At 44.7% G+C, this 26577-nt stretch overlaps 1 protein-coding gene and 1 long non-coding RNA gene across 2 annotated transcripts in view; one reads left to right on the top strand and one right to left on the bottom strand.

Moving 5' to 3' along the window:
* The window catches only part of LOC142460102 (E3 ubiquitin-protein ligase RNF213-like), a 134456-nt gene that overhangs the window by 36168 nt on the left and 71711 nt on the right, over positions 1-26577 (bottom strand). The window contains exons 29-40 of the mRNA XM_075562324.1: positions 25534-25670; positions 24853-24948; positions 23066-23184; positions 19944-20063; positions 19307-19455; positions 18457-18598; positions 17190-17325; positions 3816-4007; positions 2001-2137; positions 1106-1260; positions 791-1003; positions 108-289 (exon numbers count right to left, since the gene is read on the bottom strand). Of these exons, the coding sequence (XP_075418439.1) occupies positions 108-289; positions 791-1003; positions 1106-1260; positions 2001-2137; positions 3816-4007; positions 17190-17325; positions 18457-18598; positions 19307-19455; positions 19944-20063; positions 23066-23184; positions 24853-24948; positions 25534-25670 (1778 nt within the window). The remainder of the gene's footprint in view (positions 1-107; positions 290-790; positions 1004-1105; positions 1261-2000; positions 2138-3815; positions 4008-17189; positions 17326-18456; positions 18599-19306; positions 19456-19943; positions 20064-23065; positions 23185-24852; positions 24949-25533; positions 25671-26577) is intronic.
* Positions 1-26577, top strand: part of LOC142460103 (uncharacterized) — a 122206-nt gene that overhangs the window by 44957 nt on the left and 50672 nt on the right. The gene's annotated exons all lie outside the window — the stretch shown is intronic.

Below are 26577 nucleotides of genomic sequence, written 5' to 3'. Positions count from 1 at the left end.
ATAGGAGCTGGTGCCGGGCAGTGAGGAGGGAGAGCCTTTCCCTGGCTGGGCCTGCTGCTCTTGCTTACAGGGTGCTGAGCTCATGGGGGCTGGCACCCAGGTCTCACCTGAGATCCCTGACAAGTGCTGTGGTCATGTTTCCACTGCCTCGCATGTGCACCTCAGAACACAGCAACTCCAGCGGTGTTGACAGGTCCTTCACCGTCTGCAGCCAGGCCTGGGGAGTGGGCTGTAAGGTGTCCCTCGTCAGCAGCTCAACACAGGCCATGGCTGCAAGCGCATCCAGCGTCTGGACAGATGGACGGAGAACAGGCAGTGACGGAGGAGCCCCTCCCCTGACCTCCCCATAACCCAGAGGCCCTGCTGTTAGCCCAGAGTGTTCTCGGCTCCAGATTCATAGCGGACTTGCTCATTGGCCTGGGATACAGTATGTGTTAGCTCTGTGTGATATTCTCAACATCTCTTACTACACTGACATCTGTGTCCCGTGCCATCTCCCTGTGGGACCTGGCCCTATAAGCTCGTCTCTGGGTGCCCTAAATGGTTAAGTGCCGGACTATGAACTGGAAGGTGAGCAGTTAACATCCCCTCTAGGTCCCAAGAAAGTAAGGCTTGGCGGTCTGCTGCTCAAAGGTTAACCCACATGGAGTCGCCATGAGCCAGATTCTACTCAACGGTATCTGAGGATACCCTGTAAACTTTCCATGCCCAGGGTGGGGTCGACCCATCCCACTCAAGAAGGCTGAGCCCTTGGCCTCCAAGCTCCTCTGTGTGCCCATGAGAGCCGTACCATCTCATACTCAGGCAGGCGGTGGCTCTCCACTGCTTCTGTCAGGCTGTCTAGGATTTGCGGACAGACAGCCAGGATCCGAGAGAAGTTCTGCAGCCGACTCTTGAAGTGCTGATAGGCAAGGTGCACCCACGGCAGGGACACTTCGTCCTCTGGCCTTGCTGACACCGCTCTCAGCTGGCCCATGCAGGACCACAGAGCCAGCTGGAGAAACTGGAGAACAAGCAGTGTTTACGTGACAGACAGCCCTTTCCCTGCCTTTGCATCCAGTCCACACGCCACAGGTGTCACACTCGTCCCCCAGTTGGTACTGACCTGTAACTCCTGCTCCGTGCTCACACGCATGGTCAAGAGAAGGAAGTCCTTCAGGTACCAGTGAAGCAGTGTTTGCTGCTGCTCTCCCCCGAGTCGAGCGAGGAACCGGCCCAGAGGAGTTTGCTGGAAGATTGCCACTAGCTTCTCCGACAGTCCTGCCAAAGAAAGCAGAGCATGGCTGCCCTGCTCTTGCTCAGGGAGCAGGGACTCTCTGAGTCAGGACAGTCCTCAGAGAGGAGTGCGCGGGCTGGTGTTATGGAGAAAGAAAGGGATGTTCACGTCCAGATACTTTAGGCAGTGTTCTAGTGGAATAGCAAGTACACTCAGAAGATGTGACAGAGTTCTTACCTACCCAGAAAAATAAGCTCATTGCCAAGTATTGTGACCTGCTGGTCATTTAAAGGTAATTCTGTATATAAGAAATAAGATTTTTCCAAAATGCTGTGTCATAGTTGTGTTTCCCAGAAGGACTGCGTTCAGGTGCCTGGCAGGGTGAAGTGCCCTGTCCGGGCTGTGTGTCAGCAGTTACTCTGACAGCTCATTGGAGGGAAGATGGTGCTGAGAAAGGTCCCACTGGGAACATCTGCTCAGTCCTGTCACCTCCTTGCCAGAGCCTTTGATGGGGAATGGCCCACTTGTGATGGGGAACAGGCTCTCTTCCTGTTGGCCATGTCTCATTTCACCTCCTCCCTGGCCACCGCATGACAAAAACCCATCCAAGAGAATCCCTTGTCCATGGGACCTCTGATCCTTACTAGAGCCAATTTCACTAAATGCACACTCACAGTGTAGTAGCCAGATATCACTGGCTTGTTGTAAGACAGTCTGCAGTGAGTAAAAGAGTGATTTGCCTGCCTGCCTGTGTGTCCATCAGTCTCTCTGGAGGTGGCCTCACCTTCAGCATCGGTGATGTATTGAGCCTGGACCCACAGCTCCTCCAGGTAGTCCTTGATTCTCCAGCTAAACGGGACGCTATTGTCTGAAAGCTTCATGTTGTTCTGCACCACAATATGGGACATCTCACTCTGAGATCTGCAAGAGCCACAGGAGGACAAAGCATATGATCAGTGGTGGATGTCACTCAGGACAGGAAAAGATTCATAAGTGACACCGTTGCTTTCAATCCTCAAAGCCAAGGGACTTCAGTGACTTCAAATACATCCCTTTAGTCTACTACTCTAAGGAATTCTGTCCAAGGAGCTTAGCAAACAAAAACAAGGCAAATCACCACTCATGTTTCTGGCAAAACTAGACTTCTAGTACCTCCTGTTGCTAAGCGTCATTGAGTCAGTCTCTACTCAAAGCGACCCCGTGCAGTAGCGCAGCACCCCCATAGGGATTCTTGGGCTGAAATCCTTACGAGAGATGACCAAGTCTTACAGCAAATCCCCTTTCAGTTGGCAACTGAAGACTTAGCCGTTGCACCAGTGTACTACTACCTTGCTTCACCTATACCCCCTCTTCCCTTCCTTTGGCATCGTAGAGAGACACAGCTCCCCTGGTAGTTCCTTCTATCATGGTTCATCAGTAGAGTCTTGTCTTGTAAGTATTTCTCCTGGTGACTGAACTCCATTTACTCAGATGTTCTTAAACATCTTAGAGCCCAGAGTAGAGGCCTTCCAAGGTCCAAACAGAAAGCTTCTATGAGATGAGTTAAGCATGTGTCCATATGATGAGACTCAGGGGTAGCCTGGGGAGTACCCAGCATGGACTGAGGAGCAGGGAAGAGGATAACACACCCAAAAGCTCTTCCTGTATGCAGCCTCACTGCTGTGTGAGAAGGGTCCGGCTCATTTAACCCTAAGGGATGCTCTGAGAGCAGGAAAACCCAGGAGGGCTAAGAAAGAAACAAAGTATTTCTCAGAGGTGTAGTGAACTCCTTTGGGGAATTGTAATGCCAAAATCCATCTGTTGGATCGGTCCTGGCTCATGGGGACCCTGTATAACAGAAAGAAGCACTGTCTAGCACAGTGCTTCTCAACCTTCCAATGCCACAACCCTCTAATAGTTCTTCTCATGTTGCGGTGACCCTGCGTGTGGGCAGACCTGCCTGAACACGGATAGAGGAGCGGTGTCTCGGTTTCCTAAGGCCATTGGAAATATGGTCTTAGGTGACCCTGTGAAAGGGTCGTTCAATCCCATGGGTTGAGAACTGCTGGTCTGGCATCACCGTCATAGTGGTTGTTGGGTTTGATCCCCTGGTTGCAGCCACTTTGTCACTGCATCTTCATGAGGGTCTTCCTCTCTTCTGCTCACTGTGGACTTTACCGAGCATCATGTCCTTCTCCAGGGGACGGTCCTCCTGATTATATGGCCAAAGTCCATGAGATGAATGGCCATTCCAACGGACGCTTAAACCTAGCTGAGCAGCAGGAAGTGCTGCAGTGGGGGGGGGGCGGGGGGGCGGTGCGGGGTGAATTGGTAAAGTAAGTGGGAGGGTAGGGGGTTCCTGGCCTCCACCGTAGAGGAATCAGCCCAGGACGGATGCAGATGGTGGCCCCGCGAACCCCTTGTGCAGTCCGAGGAGGTCAGCTGTGGCCCCATGTCATTGCAATGCCATCATCCTTTAGGCTCCCAAAAGAGCCACCGACTACAATGTGGTTCTAAAGCTGACAAGCTATGTCTCATCAGATACTTGACCAGGTGTCCTCACATTGCTGTGGAGATATGACTTTCACCCTCGCCCATCAAAAGAAACCTTTCCATGTACCTGGTATCGTTCACCACAAGAGGAATGTTGAGAAGTTTAATGTCCCTGAAAATAAACATCCAGAGATCTCTTGCCCAGGATGGAAAATCAGGACTCATTAGTAGCTCGAGGTTGCCATCTCTGTCGATGAAAGATATCGTACTGGCCAGCTGAGGGGTCACCGCATTCTGGAGTCGCTTCCAAAGGGTATTCCTGCAGCACAGAACAGAGTTAAGCCAGGTGACAGCTTATAATAATCATGGGAAGAGGGTGATTCAGGCACCATGTACCTGTGGGAGAATGGGCAACACTGATACAGTGTCATCAGCATGGAACCACTGTCCTTTTGACACCCAACTTCTCCTAGAAGTGTCACAAAGTACCTTGTTATAAACTCCCCACAGTAACAATGGCAATAAAATGAATTTCTGTCATTCGTAAGTACTAGAAACGAGAGTCAGAAAAGTCTAAGATTCAAGGCAAAACTGGATTGGGATTTAATTTGCCGATTTAAGAGATCAAGTAGCATTGTATTGATTTTGTCCTATGGAGTGGCTTCAAAAGGTTCGTGAAAATATGGCAGTAAGAGATCATGGACTAGTCCACAAACTTTTTGAACCCCCTCAGTTTACTCTATCCCAGGACAGATCATCATAATGTTCTGTGAGTACAGTAGTGACAACATGTATCTGGAAACAATGTGTCAAGGTCGGAAAGAAATTGGTGTGGATAGGATATAATAAAGAAGAGGAGACCAAAGTTCACTTCAGGTTAAGTCCAACAGACGAAGCAACACATGTTTATCTAGGGCTTTTAGTTGATGGCTGCTTATGCCGTCTGAGGAGTATGTCTACACTATCTCTTGTGGTTATATGTTTAGAGATAACAAACTATGATTCATTTCAAAATTTGCAGTACAACATATGAAGTCTATTACTAGGTAATTAATATTGGGCAGAAAATGCAGCCATATGTTTTAAATTACAGAACTAAATAGTACTTTTATGTAAGTTCACAGAAACTTGGGAGAATTTCCAAAGGCCTACTGAGAAAACAAAGCATGCTCAGGATCAAAGTGATCCTGATTTCGGGAGAAAGATTGAACTCGACAAAGTGCAGACTAGAACCATGAAAGGTCAAGCTGGCTCGGGGAGGACCAGGGAGAACGGTTGAGTCTGCTGTACCTGCAGACTTTGGGGGGCGTAAGAGATTAGAGTATAAAGACTACAAAGATTTGGGACTTTAGTCCCAACAGCGCAGCAGATCTAAGTACTCCCAAAATGGGATGGTGAGTGGAGCAAGACACCAAAGATCAGGGAATGAAAGGGACACAGCTCTGAGTGCCGGCTTCAGATGTACTCAGACACAGCCGGAGACCTCCAGTGAGAGCAGAGACCAAGTCAGAACAGGGACCTAGACACTGAGAGCTCAGTACTGCCATCAGAGCAGTCAGTGACCGGTGGACCTGAGACAGTGACAGTAGAATAGGAGAGTGAAAATGCAGAACTTGGAAAATGTGAAGAAAATGCATAAAGCCTAACCAGGGAAAGGAAAGTATTTCTCGGCTCATGTTTCATCTGACAACATCCCTCAGACGGTATAGTTAGGAAGGAAATTAAGCATAACAAAAGGGGGGGGATGGAGGCAGAACAACCAGCGCATGAGTCCCCTTAAACATGGTGTTCATCACATCAACTCTTGTTGACCACACAGAGGCCAGTACCCCAAACTGACTTCAGATCACACCGAGAGAAGCTGGACCTGGAAGGGCTTCCCTCACAGGAAGTAAGCATCCCTTCAGAGAGGAGGAGGCAAAGAGCCAAAGCAAAGTCACCTAAGGTGAACCTGCCAACCAGGGGTGGGCATATGAACCCAGAGCAGTCCTTTCTTTCTCCAGTACACACGAACTCTTCAAAGATTATCATTAAAGGTTAGTATTGAAGGAAGCATCAAGGGTTTTTTATATCAGCTTATTGGGGGCTCGTACAATTCTTATCACAATCCATACATACATCCACTGTGTCAAGCACATTTGTACATTTGTTGCCATCATCATTCTCAAAACATTTGCCTTCTACTTGAGCCCTTAATATCAGCTCCTCATTCCCCCCTCCTGCCTCACTCCCCCTCCCTCATGAACCCTTCATAATTAATAAATTATTATTTTGCCATATCTTACACTGTCCGACGTCTCCCCTCATCCTCTTCTCTGTTGTCCACCCCCCAGGGAGGAGGTTATACACAGATTCTTGTAATTGGTTCCCCCTTTCCACTCCACATTCCTTCCACGGTCCAGGCATTGCCACTCTCACCACTAGTCCTTGAAGGGGTCATCTGTCCTGGATTCCCTGTGTTTCCATTTCCTATCTGTACCAATGTACATCCTCTGGTTTAGCCAGATTTGGGATCATGATAGTGGGGGGAGGAAGCCTTTAAAAACTAGAGGAAAGTTATGTTTCATCATTGTTACCTTGCACTCTGATTGGCTCATCTGCTCCCCACAGCCCTTCAGTAAGGGGGTGTCCAGATGCCTACCAATGGGCTTTGAGTCTCCACTCTGGACTCACCCTCATTTACAATTATATGATTTTTTATTCTTTGATGCCTGATCTTCTTTGATCCCTCAGCATCTTGTGATCACACAGGCTGGTGTGCTTCTTACATGTGGGGGGTCAAAGTTTTACAGAGAAGACCATAAACAATAAAGGAATTCTTCTGGGACCACTTCATGAGGTCACCTTTACTTCACATGGAGCCCTGGTGGAGCAGTGGTTACATACTGGGTCAACCGTTTAAACCTACCAGCCACTACTCCCATCATGAGTTGCAGTCTCAGAAACTCACAGGGGCAGTTCTACCCTGTTCTATAGGGTCATTATGAGTCAGCATCGCCTCAATAGCAGTAAATGAGTAAGTTTATTTCAAAGGTGAGCCCTGGTGGTGCAGTGATTAAGGCCCCAGCCACTACCTGCAAAGTCAATGCTTCAAACACATCAACCACTCAGTAGGAGAAGTAGTATTCCCATAAAGGTTGACAGTCTTGAAATACCCTCAGTAGACTCCATTCGGTCCTTTAGTGTCACTATGAGTCTGAATCTCACTGATGGCAATGGACAGGTGCTTCACACAGTAAGCCTGGAGAAATCAATTCTCTCCGCTCCCTGCATGTCACTCTCAGTTTAAAGGCCTAAAACAACATCCATCCTGGGTTTATGACAAGCTGATGAATGTTTACCGTTCTACCATTACCTACCATTCTCTTTTATTATTATGAAAAGTTATAAGGACGCACAAAAGTAGAGACAAGAGTACAATATTCCCTCAAATAGCCACCATCGAGATTCATCCTGCACTCTCATAAAACAAAATGAAAATCAGCACCACACACACACACACACACACACACACACAGTCTCAGAGAAAAATGACAGCAAATTCATAAATTACACTGAATATAAATGGATTAAATCCACCTATTAAGAGAGAGTAGCGGAATGAATGAGAAAATAGGGCCCATTAATAGGATATCTACAGGGAGGGGAATGAGGAGCTGATGCAGGGGCTTAGGTGGAGAGCAAATGTTTTGAGAACGATGGGGACAATGAATGTACAAATGTGATTTACACAACTGATATGTGTATGCATGGTGATAAGAGTTGTATAAGCCCCTAATAAAATGATTTTAAAAATAGGATATCTGTAGGGGACACAACTTAAACACACACACAAACGTAAACTAAAGTCAAACAATGGGGCGGGGGGGGGGGGGCGGTCTATCCAGCAAATGGCAACCAAAAACAAGAGTGGCATTGTTAGTTTCCCGGAAAACAGATTATAAGGCAAAAGCCAGCATAAGAGACATGGAAGTATGTTATATAATGACTAAAAGGTCAATCGATCAAGACGGTAGAGCCAAAATAAATACCTATGCACCCTGTGAAAGAGCCTCAAAACATATAAATCAAACTCCAAGAGGACTGAGGAGAGAAACAGACTGCTCTGCAGTAACTAATGTTTGCTGTTGGTGAGCTGGTTCCGACTCATAGCAACCCTGTGTACAACAGAATGAACCCTGCCTGGTCCTCCTGGACATGCCCAGAACACTGCGTCCAACTGCACAGTATGCCTTCTTCTCCAGTGCACATGACGCACTGCAAAGCACCGTCTCAGATCACAGCATTATGGAATTAGAAACAACAGGAAAACCAAGGGGGGAAAGTAAAATACATAGAAACTGAGTAACAGCCTACTTAAAAACTACAGAATAACAGAAAAAAATGTTAAAAAGAAGTAAGAGTTTTTTGGTTGTTGTTGTTATCAAATGGGAACAATAACAAAGCATACCAAAACCTTTGGGACATAATAAAAGCAGTGCTCACTGGGAATTTTATATGAATAAATATCCATATCAAAAGAGATGAAAGGATCAGAATCAATACCTAGTCCAACATTCAGAACAATTAGAAAAAGAACAACAAAGTAAGCCTAAAGTCACCTGAAGAAAATAAATAATAAAAGGGCAGAAAGAAATGAAACAAAAACAAAAGAATTAACAAGACTGTCAGTTGGCTCTATTTAAACAGGAAAAGGAGGATATGCAAATCGCACCAGTGAGAAATGAAGTGGGTGATGTCAGGGCAAAACCCATGGACATAAAAAGGGTAATATAGAATAAAAAGGGAAACAATGTCAAGGAGTCTATGTAGAAAAAGAATGTTTGGAAACTGTGGTAGCAACTGTACAGTGCTACTTGACATGATTGAAATATGGAATGAAGTATTTATTAAATCCCAACTAATAAAAAAGTACATATAAACATATCCTACATTAAAAAATACAGAGCCATACTCCAACAAATGAGATTTTAGAAATATACCACCTCCCTGAATTAACACAAACTGAAACAGAATATTTGAACACACCCACAGCAATACAAGTTGATCAGGTCAATAAAAAAACTACCAACAGAAAAAAGTTCACTGCTAAAGTCCACCAACATTCATAGAAAAACTGATACCAATTCTATCCAAACTAATTCAGAATACAGGAAAGGATAGACTACTTTGGAATTCATTGTGTGAAGTGAACACAACCCTGATTCCACAACCAAGCAAAGACATTCACTTAAAAAAATTGGGGGGACCTATTTTCCACATGAAGATAACTTAAAAACTCTCAACGCATTACCCAACAGAATCCAACAACATATTAAAAAATAATAATAATAAATTATGGCGTTGTTAGTCTAGATTCTATAGAGAAACAAATCCACAGAAACTCATGTATAAGAGAGAGTTTTATATAAAGGTTAAGTGCACATCAAGAAAGCATCCCAACCCAGTGATGCCCAAGCCCACAAGTCCAACATTAACCCATATGTCCATCACCAATCTACAAAATCCTCCTCCATCTCACAAAACAGACACGATAATGCTGACTGCAGGAGGAAAGCCGAGTCAGTGAATGTGTAAGCATCTCAGTGCTTGCAGGGGTCTCCACATGGGTGCTCCAGCACCCAGGGCTGCATCGGGGTAGGTCCATGTGGCTTCTCCTCAGGGATGTCTTGCAGGAAGTGAGCCTTGCCAGCTAAAGCAGGGAACTAACTGGCTAAGGCAGCTGCACCCTGGTCCGACCATCAGAAAGCAAGAGACCCAAGAAAAGCTAGGCTCACCAACACATTTATCCCTCTGCCCTTCAATTAACCCCACATGTGTTTATCAGCCAGGTTGGCACAATTAACTACCTCAATGGCCAAGTGGGATTCATACCAGGTATTCAAAGATGGTTCAACATTTTTAGAAAAATAGTCTATGTAATCCACTATATATTATTTAACAAAGGAAAATAACTATACAACTATGTGAATGGATGCAGAAAAGGTATGCCAACATCTTTACCTGATAAAAAGCACTCAGCAAAATAGGAATAGCAGAGAAATTTCTCAGCATAATTAAGTGCATGTATACAAATTCAGTGGCCAATATTAGGGTTATTCCCCATGGGACCAAATAAGGATGCTCCTTATCACCATTCTTATTCAATAGTATGCTGGATATCTTGGCTAGAGCTAACAGGAAAAGAAGGGTAATTAAAGGCATCAAAATTGGAAAAGAAATCAAACTCTATTCATGGATGATGTTGTTGGTGCCATCAAGTTGGTTCCGACTCATCCAGACCCTATATCCAATGGAATGAGACACTGCCCAGTCCTGCTTCATGTTCATACTTGTTGTGATGCTTGAGCCCATCATTGCACCCCCTGTGTCAGGCCATTTTGCCAAGGGTGCTCCTGGTTTTATGAAGGCCCTCTCCTTTACCACACACGGTTTCCTTTTGCAGGAAATGGTCTTTCCTGATCGCATGTTCAAAGTACCTATATACTTGAGCATAAGACGACCCAAATATCAGCCAAGGCACCTAATTTTACAAAAACTGCATTAAAAATGTGCTGAAAACCTCGGCTTATACCTGAGTATATGTGGTATGTGGGATGAAGTCTCACTATCTTTGCTTCTAAGGAGCATTCTTGCTGTACTGATTCCAAGACAGATTCCTCTGTTCCTCTGGCATTATGGTACTTCCAGCACCATGCTTCAAATGCATCCGTTCTTCTTTCCTCTTTCTTCTTCATAGTCCAACTTTCACATGCTTTTGAGGCAATTAAAAGTACCAGGGCTTGAGTCACATGCGGCACCTTAGTCCTCAAAGTAACATCCTTGCTCTTCAACACTTTAAAGATGGCTTGTGCAAGCACATATACCCAACGCAATGTGTCACTTGATCTCTTAACTGCTGCTTCCATGAGCATTGATTGTGGAGCCTAGCTAGGCAAAATCCTTGACAACCTCAATCTTTTCTCCATTATGATGTTATTTCCCGGTACAGTTGTGAGGCTTTTCGTGTTCTTCACATTGGATATATGTAATCCATACCTTTACAATGAGTTGTCATTCATAATGAAGGCTGCGATCCTTGATCTTTGTTAGCAAATACTTCAAGTCCTCTTCGTTTTTCAGCAAGCGAGGTCGTATCTTCTGCATCTTAGAGGAAGCTGCATTCTTCTTTGTATAATCCAGCTTCTCTGATGATTTGCTCAGCACACAGATTAAATAAGTATGGTGAGAGGATACAACCCGGACACACACCTTTCCTGATTGAAACCATGCAGTGTGCCCATGTTTTCTTTGCATAACTGCCTCCTGATCCATGTGCAGGTTCCACATGAGTGCAATGAAGTGTTCCGGAATTCCCAGTTTTCTCAAGGCTATCCATAGTTTGTAATGATCCACACAGTCAAATGCCTTGGCATAGTCAATAAAACACAAGTAAACATTTTTCTAGTATTCTCTGCTTTCAGCCAAGAGCCATTGGACCATCAGCAATGATGTCCCTTGTTCCACATCCTCTTCTGAATCCAGCCTGAACCCGTGGCAGCTCCCTGTTAATGTCCTGCTACAACCATTGTTGGAGGAGCTTCAGCAAAATTTCACTTTCATGTAATATTACTGATATTGTCCTATAATGTGAGCATTCTGTGGGGTTACCTTTCTTTGGAACAAATATGAGTATTTTCCAGACAATTGGCCAGGTAGTCTCCTTCCAAATGTCCTGGCATAGAGGAGTGAGTGCCTGGGGTGGCTCATTAGGTTGATGAAACACTTGAATTGGTATCTGTACCTTCCTGAAACCTCGTTCTTCGCTAATGCCATCAGTGCAACTTGGACTGCTTCCTTCAGCACCTTTGCTTCTTGCTCACATGCTACCTCCAGAAATAGTGGAATATCCACTAGTTCTTTATTTTTTCCAACCATTTATTGGCATGTGATTAACATATCATACAATTCAATAGTTTGATCATATCAAGAATTGTACAGTAATCATCATAATTAGTTTTAGAACATTTTCTTCAAAATCATTTTATTGGGTGCAACTTACAGATATCATAGCATCCCATAGGTCAATCACATCATTTTGATTCTTGTACTCATTGTTATTAGCTCCCCATTTCCCCCCAACCTCCCCTGCCGTACCCTTAAGGAATCATTAATCCATTTATTGTTTTTATAGATTTACCTTTGACTAGTTTTGGATATTGATTGTGTATTCTTGTCATCTTCTTTGGTGCTTCCTGAATCATTCAATATTTTGCCCACAGAATCTTCCAATATTGAAAATTGAGCCTTGACGTTTTTTCTTTAGTTCTTTCCTTTTATGATGAGCGAGTGTGTTCTTCGTTTTTAGTTTTCGAACACGAGGTTTTTTGCACATTTCATTATTTTATTGTCTTCTCGAGCCGCTTGAATTTTCTATTCAGCTCTTTGACTTCACCGTCATTTTTCCCATTTGTTTTAGCTACTCTGTGTATAAGAGCAAGTTTCAAAGGCTCTTCTGACATCCACTTGACCTTTCCCACTTTCCCGTCTCTTTATGTATGATGTGCTTGGCGTCATCCTAGAGCTCATCGAGCAATCATTAGTGTTCGTTGCATTAAATATGCTCTTGAGATCGTCTCAAAATTCAGGTGGGATAGACTCAAAGGTTGGATTTTGGCTCTCATGGACTTGTTTTCTTCAGTTTCAACTGAACTCTTACATATGTGTCAGCCCCAGGCCTGGTTTTAACTGCTCATATTGAGCATCTCCACGATCTCTTCCCACAGATGTACTCAGTTTTATTTTTGTGTATTCAATCTGGAGAAATCCACGTGGTCAGTCATCTTTTGTGTTGGAAAACAAAAAGTATTTGTGATGAAAAAGTCATTGGTCGCGCGATCAAGTCATTTGGTTAAGCAAAATTGGGTCATGCAATCTCAGACTTCCTTTCTGTCACCAAAGCCATATTTTCCAACTATTGTTCCTTCCTCTTTGCTTCCAATTTTTGCATTCCAATTACATATTATCAATGCATCTTGATTGAATGTTTTATCAATTTTAGACTAAATATGTTGGTAGAATTTTTCCACTTCTTCATCATTAACTTTGGTGGTATAAATCTGAGTAATAGTTAAATTGGTTGAATTTCCTTGACAGCAGATAGATATACTCCTTTCTATCACAGACAGCATGGTACTGTGAGATGGATATTCAAATGTCCTTTAAGATTATGAATGGAGCTTGGGCCTCCACTCAAGTATCCCTCAATGCAGGAACATTTTGCTCTATTAAACTGACATTCCATGATACTCACCTTCCTGACACGATCACTGAAGACAAATTGGGACATAAGAAAATGTGGTGAAGAAAGCTGATGGTGCCCAGTTATCAAAAGACATAGCATCTGGGGTCTTAAAGGTTTGAAGGTAAATAAGCAGCCATCTAGCTGAAAAGCAACAAAGCCTATATGGAAGAAGCACACCAGCCTTTGTGAGCATGAGGTATCGAAGGGATCAGGTATCAGGCATCAAAGAACAAAACATGAAATCACTGTGAATGAGGGGGAGTGCAAATTGGGGACCCAAAACCCATCTGTAGGCAACTGGAAATCCCCTTACAGAAGGGTCATGGGGAGGAGACAAGCCTGTCAGGGTGCAGTATAGCAACGATGAAACATATAACTTTCCTCTAGTTCCTAAATGCTTCCACCATGACCCCACCCCCACCTCCACACACACACACACACACACACACACACACACACACACACATACACTCACAATCATGATCCCAATTCTATCTTAAAAGTCTGGCTAGACCAGAGGATGTACACTGGTACAGATAGGAACTGGAAACATAGGGAATCCAGGACAGATGATCCCTTCAGGACCAGTACTGAGAGAGGTGATACCAGGAGGGTAGGGTAGAAAAGAGGAACCAATTACAAGGATCTACATATAACCTCCTCCCTGGGGGATGGACAACAGAAAAGTGGGTGAAGGGAGATGTCAGACAGTGTAAGATATGACAAAATAATAATTAATAAATTATCAAATGTTTATGAGGGAGTGGGGAGGGAAGAGGGAAAATGAGGAGCTGATACCAAGGGCTCAAGCAGAAAGCAAATATTTTGAGAACCACGATGGCAACAAATGTACAAATGTACTTGATACAATGGATGGATGTATGCATTATGATAAGAGTTGTACAAGCCCCCAATAAAATGATTTATTAAAACCAAAAAACAAAGATGATGAATGTAGCATCATTCCTCCCTACTCGTGTCATTCCTAGAATGGTAAGCCATGATTCTCTGATTCAAGATGGCCAATATCAGTCCATCTCAGCTCACTGATGCCTAGAACGCCAATTTTTATGGGTTTCATTTACTTTTTTACAACTTCCAATTTTTCTAGATTCATACTTCATAGATTCTAAGTTCTGATGACTGACTGATGTCTGGGCTGGTTTTCTCATTTTGAGCCGTGCCCCATCAGAAAATGCAGGTCCCAAAGGCTTTCCTTTCGCAGGCTTTCCTCCATCCATGTCCTCATGGTCTACTTGATAATGCATGAGAAGGCAGCTCTTCCCGAGTCAGATTTGGAGTGCCTTCTGATGTGAGGGACTCATCTTCTGGCACCATCATCAACAATGTTCTGTTTCGTTTCATGCGGTTTTCTCATGAAAATGTTTCTGACAATGTTATAGTTCTGTCCATAAGGTTTTCTGTGTCTAATTCCTCAGGAGTGGGCAGCATTCTTCATGGTTTGTTCTTAATCTGAAAGCGCTGCTGACACCTATTCATAGTTTCCAGCATCACAACAACACAAAAGCCACCACAGTATGACAAACTGACAGACAAGTCCTAGATGACTAGAACTTCCTAAAATTAGACACTTATATGCATCAAAAGATTTCATCAAAAGAGTTAAAAAAGAATCCAGAGTCTGAGAAAATGTTTTGGCAAAGACATATTAGGTTAGGGACTATTCTCTAAAATTTATAGAAAAACCTAAAATGTATAGAAAAAAATTTTAAACATACATTAAAAAAAATTCAAGTAAAACATGGGCAGAGAGAGAAACAGATAGTTGACATCCATGTGGCCAAAAAACATGAAGAAATGTTTCTGGCTGATATCAAGGGTTCAAGTAGAAAGAAAATGTTTTGAGAATGATGATAGCAACAAATGTACAAATGTGCTTGACACAATGGATTTATGTATGGATTGTGAGAAGAGTTGCACGAGCCACTAATAAAATGATTTATTAAAAAAAGAAGAAATGTCCCTGATCATTAACCAGCCAAGAGATGCAAATTTAAACTATCATGAAATACCATCTCACCCCAGCATTAATAGCACACTCAAAAATCTCACTGCTGTCGAGTCAATTCTACCTCATAGCAACCCTGTAGAACAGGGTAGAACTGTCTCTATGGATTTCTGAGACCGTGAATCTTTACAGTAGTAGAAAGCCTCACTTTTCTCCTGCAGAATGACTGGTGGTTTTGAACGGCTAGCCTTACAGTTAGCAGCCCGAGGCATAGCTCATGACACCACAGTGGAAAGAATAGCACCCTCATGTACTGTTGACAGGACCGTAAAATGTGCAACCACCGTGGAAAATGATATGGTGCTTCTTTCAGAAGATGGAACTAGACACACTGTGTGGCCCAGCAATCCCAACATTTGGTGCATATCCCGGAGAAATAAAAGCCACAGCACAAGATGATAGATACACACTCATGTTCCTTGCTGCACTGTCCTTCCCAGCAAAAACATGGAAATGATCTAAATATCCACAGAGGGAACGACGGAGAAACAAAGCCTATACACAGTGGAATACATCAAACAGCAACCGCAGGCCTGCAGAAACACCTCAGAACATGGACGAACCTGGAGGACATTACACTGAGTGAAGTAAGTATCACAAAAGGACAGCTGTCCTATGAAATCACGATTTTAAAAGAAAAGATTTTCATACTAAAAGAAACATTCTTTGATCATTACCAAGGGTGTAAGGGGGAGGCGGGGTAGTTACTAGCTAGAAGGCAGACTGATGTTACCTTGGGTAAATGGGAAGGGGATATACAAAAGAGGTTGGCAAGGAAAAACGGAGGCAGGGAGAGACATTGGGAGGAACGCAAGAGTTAAATACAGCAGAGGCACACACTGCTACATACATAATCTGCCATACAACGACCTCCATGGGGGTATGGGGACAGACACGTAGGCAGAGCAGGTATAGGAGCGGGGTGGTATGGGGGTAGAAAGACATGCACAGAAATATATAGGGGAGAAATTTGAGAGGAAAAAAATTTTAATTGGTATTTACCAGCGCTGCAAATATATCCATGAATGAGATGGGGCAGATAGAAGGCAAAATTGGGGAACATAAAAAAGTACCTTAAGGGGATGGAACAGTGGTCCTTGGAGCTCAGGACCATGGTCTTAGAGGACACCAAGGGCAACGGGCATGACAGAGTCCACAAAGCCAATATTCTATATTCCTACCTTGGTGAGTAGCAATTGGGGTCTTAAAAGCCTGTGAGTGATGGGATACCAGTGGTTCTCAACCTTGCTAAAGGTGCGACCCTTTCATACAAGTTCCTCATGTGGTAGTGACCACCCAACCATAAAATTATTTTCGTTGCTACTTCATCACTGTAATTTTTCTACTGTTATGAGTAAGGTGACCCCAGTGAAAGGGTCGTTCAACCCCCAAAGGGGTCGCGACCCACAGGTTGAGAACCGCTGTCATATACAGAGCAACTATTGGTCTCTTCTCATTCAGAGGAAAAGAAAAGCTACGAAAATTGAGGATGCATAGAAACAATTAATCTAATAGATTAAGACTATGAGAAAATCAGTCCATACAACTTTAGCCAGAAGAACTAGATGGTGCCCACTGCTACCTGCAATAGATCTGGAAGGGATCACATTAGAAGGTCCTTGATAAGAGGAGGAGGAGATTTGGGGACAAAACTCAAAATCATAAAAATGACTAAGCCTTCCAGTTGGCTAGAGGCTTTTAGAATCTTCAAGACTTCAGCTTTCAGCAACTGTTTAGGTCTGGAACTGAAGGAACTTCCGCGGCTCAATTTGTAAGTCCATATGGGGCACAGTCTCACTGCGGAGGTAAGCATTCCTGAAACCACCCAACCATTTGAGATCAAAAGGGCAGCATTTGCCCAGGACAAAGTTCAGAAAGCAGGAGGGGGAATGAAATGGGAACACCAGGAGCAAGTGAGATAAGTGATGTTACATTGTGAGATTATAACCGGTGACATGAAATAAACTGCACATGAAGTGTGAAATGGAAAACTGGTTTCCTCTGTTAACCTTCACTCGCTTTGTAATCAAAAGTTTAAAAAGGGTGGGGGATTTAAGCTTCAAATTAGTGAGGACTCTACAAAGAAGTGTCTCCCCACGCTTCCCAGGTTGGCAGAAGATGTGGGCAGGAGAGCGCACCTCTCTGTGGCCACCATTAAGACACATCCATGTTTCCTCGACTCTCTGTACCTGAACGTGCCCGCCTCCTGGAGGGCATCCTGATTGGAGGCTTCCCGTACTACCCACTCCTTCTGATTGTACATGGTCTCCTCCTGCTTCTTCAAGAGGAAGTAGAGACGGTCCTTGAAGATCTTCAAGAAAGAGGCTGTAAGGAAGGAGAGGACACACCCAATTAACAGACCCTACAGGCAACGAGTTGTGAGCTCCGAAAGACTTTCCGTCCTCCTCTGTCAGTAGGTCAGACGGCTGTTGCATCTGCTAGTCCAATTCCAGAGCAGACTCCCAGATTCCCTCTGAGTCAGCTGCTCCTGGGAGCCCCAGAGGACGGAAAGGGCTCCCCACACACAACTGAGGAAGAACCCACAAATGGACAGAGGATGGGAAATAGACACAAGTTTGATACAGTTCATTTCTACGCTGCCAATGTATCCATGTATACAGCGGACTGCACTGGGGAAGGGGGGCAGAGTATTTAGCAAAGTTCTTAGCCATAATCAAACACTTTGAAGGAATGGCTCCAGGAGCCTGAGGGCCAAGGACCATGGTCTCAGGCACACCAAAGTCCATTGACATAGCATAGTTCAAAATGACAATCTATGTTTTTCCCAGTTCACACAAAGAAGAGTGAAGAAAACAGATCTATGGCACCAACTAGATGAACAGACCACTTAAATGTTAACCTCCATGACTCTCAGACCGCGAGAGCTGGATGGTGCCCAGTTGTACTACCTACTATACTGAAAGGGAGCTAGAAGGGCCTTGATAGAATGGGAGAAAAATGTGGAACCAAACTCAAAATCTCGTTTCTTAAAAAGGGCCATGCTTGCCATGCTTACTGCTCTGATAAGAGACCGGTGGAGCCCCAAAGACCATGGCCCTCTGTCACCTTTTATGACTGGAACTGAACTCACCCCTCTGGTTCACTGGCACCTATTTAAGACAGGTCTATAAGGGTATAATTGGTGTAAATATAATTTAAGAGTAATAAACTAAATGAAACTAAGAGGGCATCATTTGCCCAAAAATACAGATCAGAAGGTAGGAAGGGTTATCGGAAGATGAGGAGTGGACCTGGGAAACACAGAAGGAGTGGGATAGGTGATGTTATTGTGTGGGGACTGCAGTCACTGACATTAAGCCATCTGTGCATTGTTGAAAGCAGATTTCCAATATAAATCTTCATTTAAATTCACAATGGAAAGTTAGATAAAAAGAAGAAGAGGACCAGCCAACAATGGGGAATTGGGAATAGCGCAGAGAGGGGTGAGGGCCATACCTCTGAATTCATCTTCTTCATTCAAGAGGCTGAGAAGGATCTCTACTCTCCTTGTATTGCGTGGAAAGCGCTCGTTCTGGTCTCTGAGCATCCCCACAGCACTCTGCACACAGCTGCTCAGGAGTCTGTTAGTGTCCAGGACCTGTAGCCATAAACACAATTCCATGAGATGGCATCTCAAGGTCAACATGCAGGAAGCAGAGGTGATTTTCCATGTATAGATGATGCTGGTGACCCATAGCTGCTCCCGACGGTCCTCCCACGTCCCCTGATCATTAGGGACTTGGTCAGGACAGAGCACAGCTAACTGGGAGAACTCAGGAAACTCTGAGTGCCAGGATTTCACCTACAGTTTCTACCAATGCCAAAGGGAGTCGTGGAGGCTTCATGGTTCGGCACTAGCTGCAAACCATGAGCTCAATGGTCCATGTCCACCAGCTGCTCCTTAGGAGAAGAGACTTGGCGACTTGCTCCTGTAAAGATTTTGGCCTAGGAAAGCAAGCCTGTGGGGGCAGTTCTACCCTGTCCTGTGAGTCTGAGTGGACCTGACAGCACTTAAAACAGCAGTGCTGCTAACACCAGTCATCATGAGTCCACTCTTAGTCCACGTGTCCCCATGTGTAACAAGATAGAATAGCTCCACAGGGCTTTCAATGGCTGGTTTTCAGAAGTTGATCCCCACGGCTTCTTCTGAGGCTGCTCTGCATGGCCTGGAAACTCCAGCCTTTCAGTTAGTAGCCACGTCCCCATTACCATTTGGCATCCTCCACGGACTCCCACTATCTGGAGTAGAGGGGAAAAGGAGGGTCCCCCAGCATGGCCCAGGGGGCCCTGGAGGGCTGGTGCTTACCTCACTGCTTCTGGGCCCAGAGGCTGCCCCCTCCACCTCGGCAGAGCCGTCCATTTCCATTTCCACCTCTGCTGTGTCCCCAGGCCCTTTCATCTCTGTCTCCATCGCCTCCTCCTCCTCATGGTCCTCTGCCCTGTGTCCCATGTCCACTGCAATGGAAGCAGAGACAATCAGGTTACGATGCAGACAGGGACCTCAGCAGCACTTCCTGTGAGTGCACGTGCTTAGCACATGCCCTGGCTGGCCAGAGGGATCCCCAGATGAGGCGATGTTTTCCATACAGACAGGACACAAGTTGAGTTCACCCACTCAGGGTGGCTCCCCCCTTCCGCCTCCCAGGGCTCTGTCAGAGGAGCCAACCAAACAGACACCTTCCATAGGTCTCTCCACAAACATCTCCGAGGCCAGTGACACGTCCCCTCTGCCAGCCTTGGGAACAGGATAGGGGGCTGTGTACACTCACCGGTCAGATAGGTCAGCTCAGCCCTGCTGCTACAGGGAAAGTGCTGGGAGCCAGAGGGTACCGAGGCTGGGTATCCTGTTGGCCGGCACCCACGGTGTACAGCTGCCCCCACAGCACTCCCCGTCGGGCCACATCCACTATCCTGTGTCCCCAGAACCTCCACTCAGCACTCACCCTCAGGCCTGTTCTGTGGAGCAAAGAGCTGGCTGATGGAGACATGCTGCAGTTCGGTCACGTCGGAAACCATGGCTGCTGACCTGTGGAGGTCGTCGATGTGCAGGCACTGCCACAGCCCTGGGAGAGAGAAAGCCCGGGGTCCTCTTGTCGCTTAAATACTCTGCTGCTGATGGAGGGGCTCCTGTCCTCCATGGAAACCCCTCAACGTGCTCACATGGAACCCACCTGGGCACGCCGGGCCATGGGAGTCGGCGTAAAGTATGTAATGCTCTTCTGGATCTGATGATATTAGCCAGTGTGTAATAATAAATGGGAGGGAGACCCTGCAAAGGTTTGTCCTGGTGTTGTTATGGTTTCATGCTGCCAAGTTAGTTCTGACTCAAAGCAACCCTGTGTACACAGAACAAAGTGCTGCCCAGTCCGCACTCTTGTTATGTTTGTGTCCATGATCATTACAGTAGGTTGCTGGGCTCCTATTTCTAGATGGCTACTTTTCTTAGGGGATAAACAGTAGATGGCCCATCCCCTAGTAGAAGGGAAGGCATTCAGACAGCAAGCTCCTGCCTCAAGTAGGCATAAAGTATAAAGGTTCAGGCCAGATTCAGAAAAGGAGAGGGAACAAGGGATATCATTCATTGTTGATGTCAGGTGATATTGGCTGAAAGCAGAGAATACCATAAAGACGTTTACTTGTGTTTGTACAAAGGCATTCAAATATATGGATCATACCAAACGATGGCTAGCTTTGAGAAGAATGAATTCCAGAGCCCTTCATTGTGCTTCTGTGGAACTCGTATATGGAATAAGAGGCAGATATGCAAATAGAACAAGAGAATATTACATATTTTTAAATCAGGAAAGGTGTGTGTCTGGGTTGTATTCTCTCACCATAATTATTCAGTCTGTCTGCTAAGAAAATCACCAGATAAGCAGGATTATATGAAGAAGAATGCAGCATCAAGATTGGAGGAAGGCTTATTAAGAACCTCTCATATGCAGAAGGCACAACCTTGCTGGCTGAAAATGAAGAGGACTGGAAGCACTTGCCGAGGAAGATCAAGGATCAAGCCTTCAGTATGGTTTACAACTCAATATTAAAAGGCCCAAATGGATAGCTGAAGACAATTGGGTACGTAAGCAAATGTGGTAAAGAAAGCTGATGGTGCCCGGCCATCAAAAGATATAGTGTCTGGGGTCTTAAAGGCTTGAAGGTAAACAAGTGGCCATCTAACTGAGAAGCAACAAAGCCCACATGGAAGAAGCACACCAGCCTGTGTGATCATGAGGTGCCGAAGGGATCAGTTATCAGGCATCAAAGAACAAAAAATCATATCATTGTGTGCTCACCTCCCCAATAAGATTGCTGAAGACAAATGGGGGCATAAGCAAATATGGTGAAGAAAGCTGATGGTGCCTGGCTATCAAAAGATATAGCATCTAGGGTCTTAAAGGCGCGAAAGTAAACAAGCAGCCATCTAGCTCAGAAGCAACAAAGGCAACGTGGAAGAAGCACACCAGCCTGTGTGATCATGAGATGTTGAATGGATCAGGTATCAGGCATCAAAGAACAAACAAATCAAATCATTGTGAATGAGGGGGAGTGCAAATCGGGCATCCAAGACCCATCTGTAGGCAACTGGACATCCCCTTACAGAAGGGTCGCAGGGAGGAGATGAGCCAGTCAGGGTGCAGTGTAGCAGTGATGAAACATACAACTTTCCTCTAGTTCTTAAATGCTTCCCGTCCCCCTCCACTATCATGATCCCAATTCTACCTTGTAAATCTGGCTAGACCAGAGGATGTACACTGGTACAGATAGGAACTGGAAACAGAGGGAATCCAGGATGGATGATCCCTTCAGGACCAGTGCTGAGAGTGGCGATACCAGGAAGGTGGAGAGAGGGTGGGGTGGAAAGGGGGAACCAATTATAAGGATCTACATATAACCTCTTCCCTGGGGGATGGACAACAGAAAAGTGGGTCAAGGGAGATGTCAGACAGTGTAAGATATGACAAAATAATAATTGATAAATTATCAAGGGTTCATGGTGGGGGTAGTGGGGAGGGGGGGGGAATGAGCTGCTGATTCCAGGGGCTTAAGTGGAGAGCAGATGTTTTGAGAATGATGAGGGCAACGAATGTACAGATGTGCTTGACATAATTGATATATGTACGGATTGTTATAAGAGTTATATGAGCCCCCAATACAATATTTTAAAAGCCCATATCCTCACAACTTGACAAATAGGTAACATTATGATAAAGGAAGAAAAGATCGAAGAAGTCAAGGATTTTGTCTTGTTTGGCTCCACAATGCTCATGGAAGCAGCAGCCAGATCAAAAGATGAGTTCCCTTAGGTAAATCTGCCGCACAAGACCTCTTTAGAGTATTGAAAAGCAAAGATGTTACTTTGAGGACTAAAGTACACCTGACCCAAGCCATTGTATTTTCCATTGCCTAATAGGCCTGTGATTTTGGACATAAGACTAAAGCAGAATCAATGCATTTGGATTGTTGTGCTAGAGCAGAATATTGAGAGTACCGTGAACTACTCAAAGGACAAACAAGTTTGTCCTGCAGGAAGTATAGCCAGAGGCAAGGATGGTGATTCATCATCTTACATACTTTGGACATTTAAGGAGAGACCAGTTCCTGGAGAAGGACATCATGCTTGGTAAAGTAGAGGGGCAGCACAAAAGAGGGGGTCCTCAATGAGGTGGATTGACACAGTGGCTGCAACAATGGACTCAAGCATAGGAAGTTTTGAGGATCGTGCATGACCGGGCAGTGCAACAAAAACATTACGGCAGTCACTGTCATGTAATGGCATATCTTCCCAGTGTGGTCCACATAATAAAGGGCGACAAACCAGAGAGAATCGTCAAGTGTTTTCTAGAAACAAAATAAAGGGAATTCTTTCTGTATGTCATAGCATCGAGTCCAAAGATCCATGTGTTTTGTTTGCCTTTTGGAATAAGTAGGGGTAAGAAATCTAGCCGTATCTGAAGAGAATCTTGAGGTTAATCATCTAATTGTAGTCTTCTACCACAGAGGACCAAATTTAAAATAAAGGAAACATTATTAAAACAAATATCTTTACTAATAATCTTGGACCTACCTCCATGGAATCCCACATAGGATGTCTCATTTCCCATCCTGGGCAATTTTGTGATGAAATAGACCAAGACATAGTCCTTTTTTATCTGGATCTTGTTGATTTCATTTATAGCAGAATACCTAAATTAAAAACAAGCAAACGTCATCAGTCATCAACTTTCTGAAATGGCTGAAAGGCATCCTAGTAGCTCTTGTGTTCAATGTCACATGCACACGTTTGTGTCTTGTGTTAGTTATGCCTTGTTTCTTGCTTTGCATTAATTTTGCACGTCCTCCATCTTTCTCTCTTCTTTGAGAATAAGTGCAAGTGCTCATCCAGTGAGCTCATTGTATACACCCCTCTGGTCTGAAGGGCATTCCTTTTTCAGCTGGTGGTGGAGGGGCAGGAGGAGAAGGGGGATTGCCCTGATACACCGAAGTGAGGCTAGATGAACTTTACATTTCAGGAGTCAGAGTTATGTGGGCCACACAAAGACCCCAGGATTGCCCAGTGGTAACTATACTCAGTCATGACATGAAACATGGTTTCCAGTGCTTGCAGAGGTACAGAATTTACTTTACTTCATCTCACAGAATAGGAATATAGTTCAATGTAAGAGGATGGTCTTACTCCTGCAAACGTTATGAGAACTACTGAGAAAGAAAGAGAGAGAGAAAGCATTTACCTGCTCTGATTGCCTTTTTACATGCCTTTTTACATCCAGTTGTATAAGCCAGAATTCACAACTACCAAAACATGTGTGCAAACATTTCCATCTAGCCTACTCATATTCTTTTACACTTCTTGCATTGTAAAGCTTCCGTATTGTTGTTAGCTTTTTTTTTTAAGTTCAAGCTCCATGTTTAGAGAAGTAGAAGGGAGGAGAATTTTCACATCTTTGTCTTGTTTTTATTATATGATGTTATTTTCAGGGAAAAACTGCTTTAGGGGGTCCTGAATGAATTTTGAGTCTCCTGCCCAGTTTCTGAAGGAGTCTGCTGGCCTGTGGTTACGCATTGGACTGCTAACTGTGAGGTCAGCAGTTCATTCACCAGCAGCTCCATAGGAGAAAGACAAGGCTTTCTACTCCCATAAAGAATTACAGTGTCTGGATGAGCCAGTCAGGGTGCAGTACAGTACAGATGAAACACACAACTATCCTCTAGGTCTTTGGTGCTTCCTTCCCCCCAATATCATGACCTCAATTCTACCTTACAAATCAGATTAGACCAGAACATGCACACAGCTACAGATAAGAGCCAGCAGGTTATCCAGGATAAACCCCACAGGGCCAACAATGAGAGAAGAGAGATCAGGAGGATTAGGGGAGGTGGGGAGAGAAAGGGGGAATCAATCACAAGGCTCAACCTATAACCCCCCCTCCCAGGGAGATGAACAACGGGAAAGTGAGTGAGGGGTGACCAAGGACGATGTAAGATATGAAAATAGTAATCTATACCTTATCAAGGGTTCATGAGGGAGGGTGAATGAGGAGGGAGGGGTAAGAAATGGGGAGCTGATATCAGGGGCTCCAGTGGGAAGAGAATGCTTTGAAAATGATGATGGCAGCATATGTGCAAATGTGCTTAACACAATGGATGGAAGGACTGTGATAAGATATGTAAGAGCCCTCAATAAAAGTGTTTAATTAAAAAAAAGCATGTAAAACAAAAAAAAAGAAGAATTACGGTCTCTGAAAGCCACAGAAGCAGCTCTACCCTGTCCTACAGGATCAGAGTCAGCACCAATTCTACGGCAGTGAGTGTTTCTAGTTGACTTGGTATCTAAGAAAAACACGGAAAACATACTTAGCTGAGGCAATGAGCTGAGCACTGTGGGCCCCATCTTCAAAATCTGTCTGAATAATGAGAATTTTATATTTGGCTTTGTTGCTTAGGCAGTTTCTGAAAAAGAAAGCAAATTATCCAAGTGAATTCTCTGTCCTGAAAAAGGGTAATTACCCCCACCCCCCCAAGTGATGGGAAACGTAAAGGCTACAAAGAAAATACTCTTCGGGGGGATTTTCCTGTAGAAGATGGTCAGACAATACAGAGGAGAGAGAACAACCCCGATAAATGCTTCCCGACCAGATACAAGGACAGCGGTTTTAGGAAAGTGTTTCTGACAGGTAATGGAGTTGCAGAAGATGAGAGCGATCGAGAGACGCTGGAGGAACTGGCCAACCATCCTTTCAGCCCAGGTCCTCAGTGCCAGAGATTATTGTCACTACACAGTCACCAGTCATGGTAGCTGATTCATGGCAACCCTGTGTGTATCCAAGTAGAACTGCGGGCCACAGGGCTTTCATGACTGTTTGGGGGTTACATCACCAGGGCGTTCTTCCAATGAGTCTGTGGGTGAACGTTAATCTTCAGCCTTTCAATGAGTAACTGAGCACTTAACAATTTGCACCCCAGGGAGTCCATCCACACAGTAAGGAAATTCAAATTATCAGGGTGGGAGGGACTCAAGGGAAGGTGGGGGCTCACCGGACTTCTTTGAGGAAGGAGGACTCCGTGTCAAACAGCTGCAGGGACAGGATGGTGGGCCTTGGAGTGCTGCCCTCCACTTGCAATTCTAAAGCCCCGCAGTCATGACTGGTGAGCAGTCTGGAGAAAGTGGTGATCTATAAAGTTGGGAAAGGCAGGTTGTTTGCAAGGATTCACATAAAAGTGACACATCCTCCAGGGTAAATATCTTCTGTGCCTGAACGCTCTGCAACTGACAGAGAAGAATGCAATCCAAAGGAGTCTTCAAAAAGAGGTAGTGCTGAGGTGAACGGAACTGACATGGAGGAAAAGACCGTGTCTGCCTTCGATGCATGAGTCTCCTTCCTACACCTCAATGTCCCTTCTTTCTGTGAGAATTCTAGAAATTCTGCTGCTCACTAAGGACTCAACAACAAGGCTGCTTCTTCCTTGTAATCTAGCATCCTGCCTTCAATAGGTATACTCAGAACCTTACGAAGGCTCCCAACTCCATCCCCAGCCCCGACTCGACCCCCCTGACCTCAGATCCTTGTCCAACTGCATAAAGCATTTGTCTATTCCAAGGTTATAGTTATCAGAACCTATCCCAAGTGGAATATACCACTGCATCCCCAAAATTAATCAATTCACTCTCTTGATTAATTATATTAATGGTCCTCTAGTACAAAAACCAGGCAGTCATACCTTGGATCCAAATATCCCGAGGTGAAATTGGTTAATTTCTGACAATTTACATCCTGTGTCTCAATTCCGCCCCCAACTCTATTTTAGCTGAAGTGCTAAATAGCAGACTCCGAGCTGATCTATCAGTCTTTATTCAAGCTTGATGGTTTTATCTCCCAAGAGTGAAGCACAACAAAAAGACAGATCTCTCAATGACTCCCCTCTAGACAGTACACACTGGACTTCTAGTGCAGCTGAGATGGTCCTCCATGCCGTCTCTCCCACAGTGTTTCCTCTGTGTCTCTCGGCACTCACAGCCTTGAACTCTGAGCCCCTTTGCGATGCTCTTCTGGTTTCCTTGCTCAACCGAAGCCCTCAGCC

Source organism: Tenrec ecaudatus, chromosome 10 (assembly GCF_050624435.1).
Source record: "Tenrec ecaudatus isolate mTenEca1 chromosome 10, mTenEca1.hap1, whole genome shotgun sequence".
In the NCBI taxonomy this organism is placed as follows: domain Eukaryota; kingdom Metazoa; phylum Chordata; class Mammalia; order Afrosoricida; family Tenrecidae; genus Tenrec; species Tenrec ecaudatus.
Note: the sequence above shows the minus strand (reverse complement) of the source record. Positions and strands in the feature narration are given on the sequence as shown.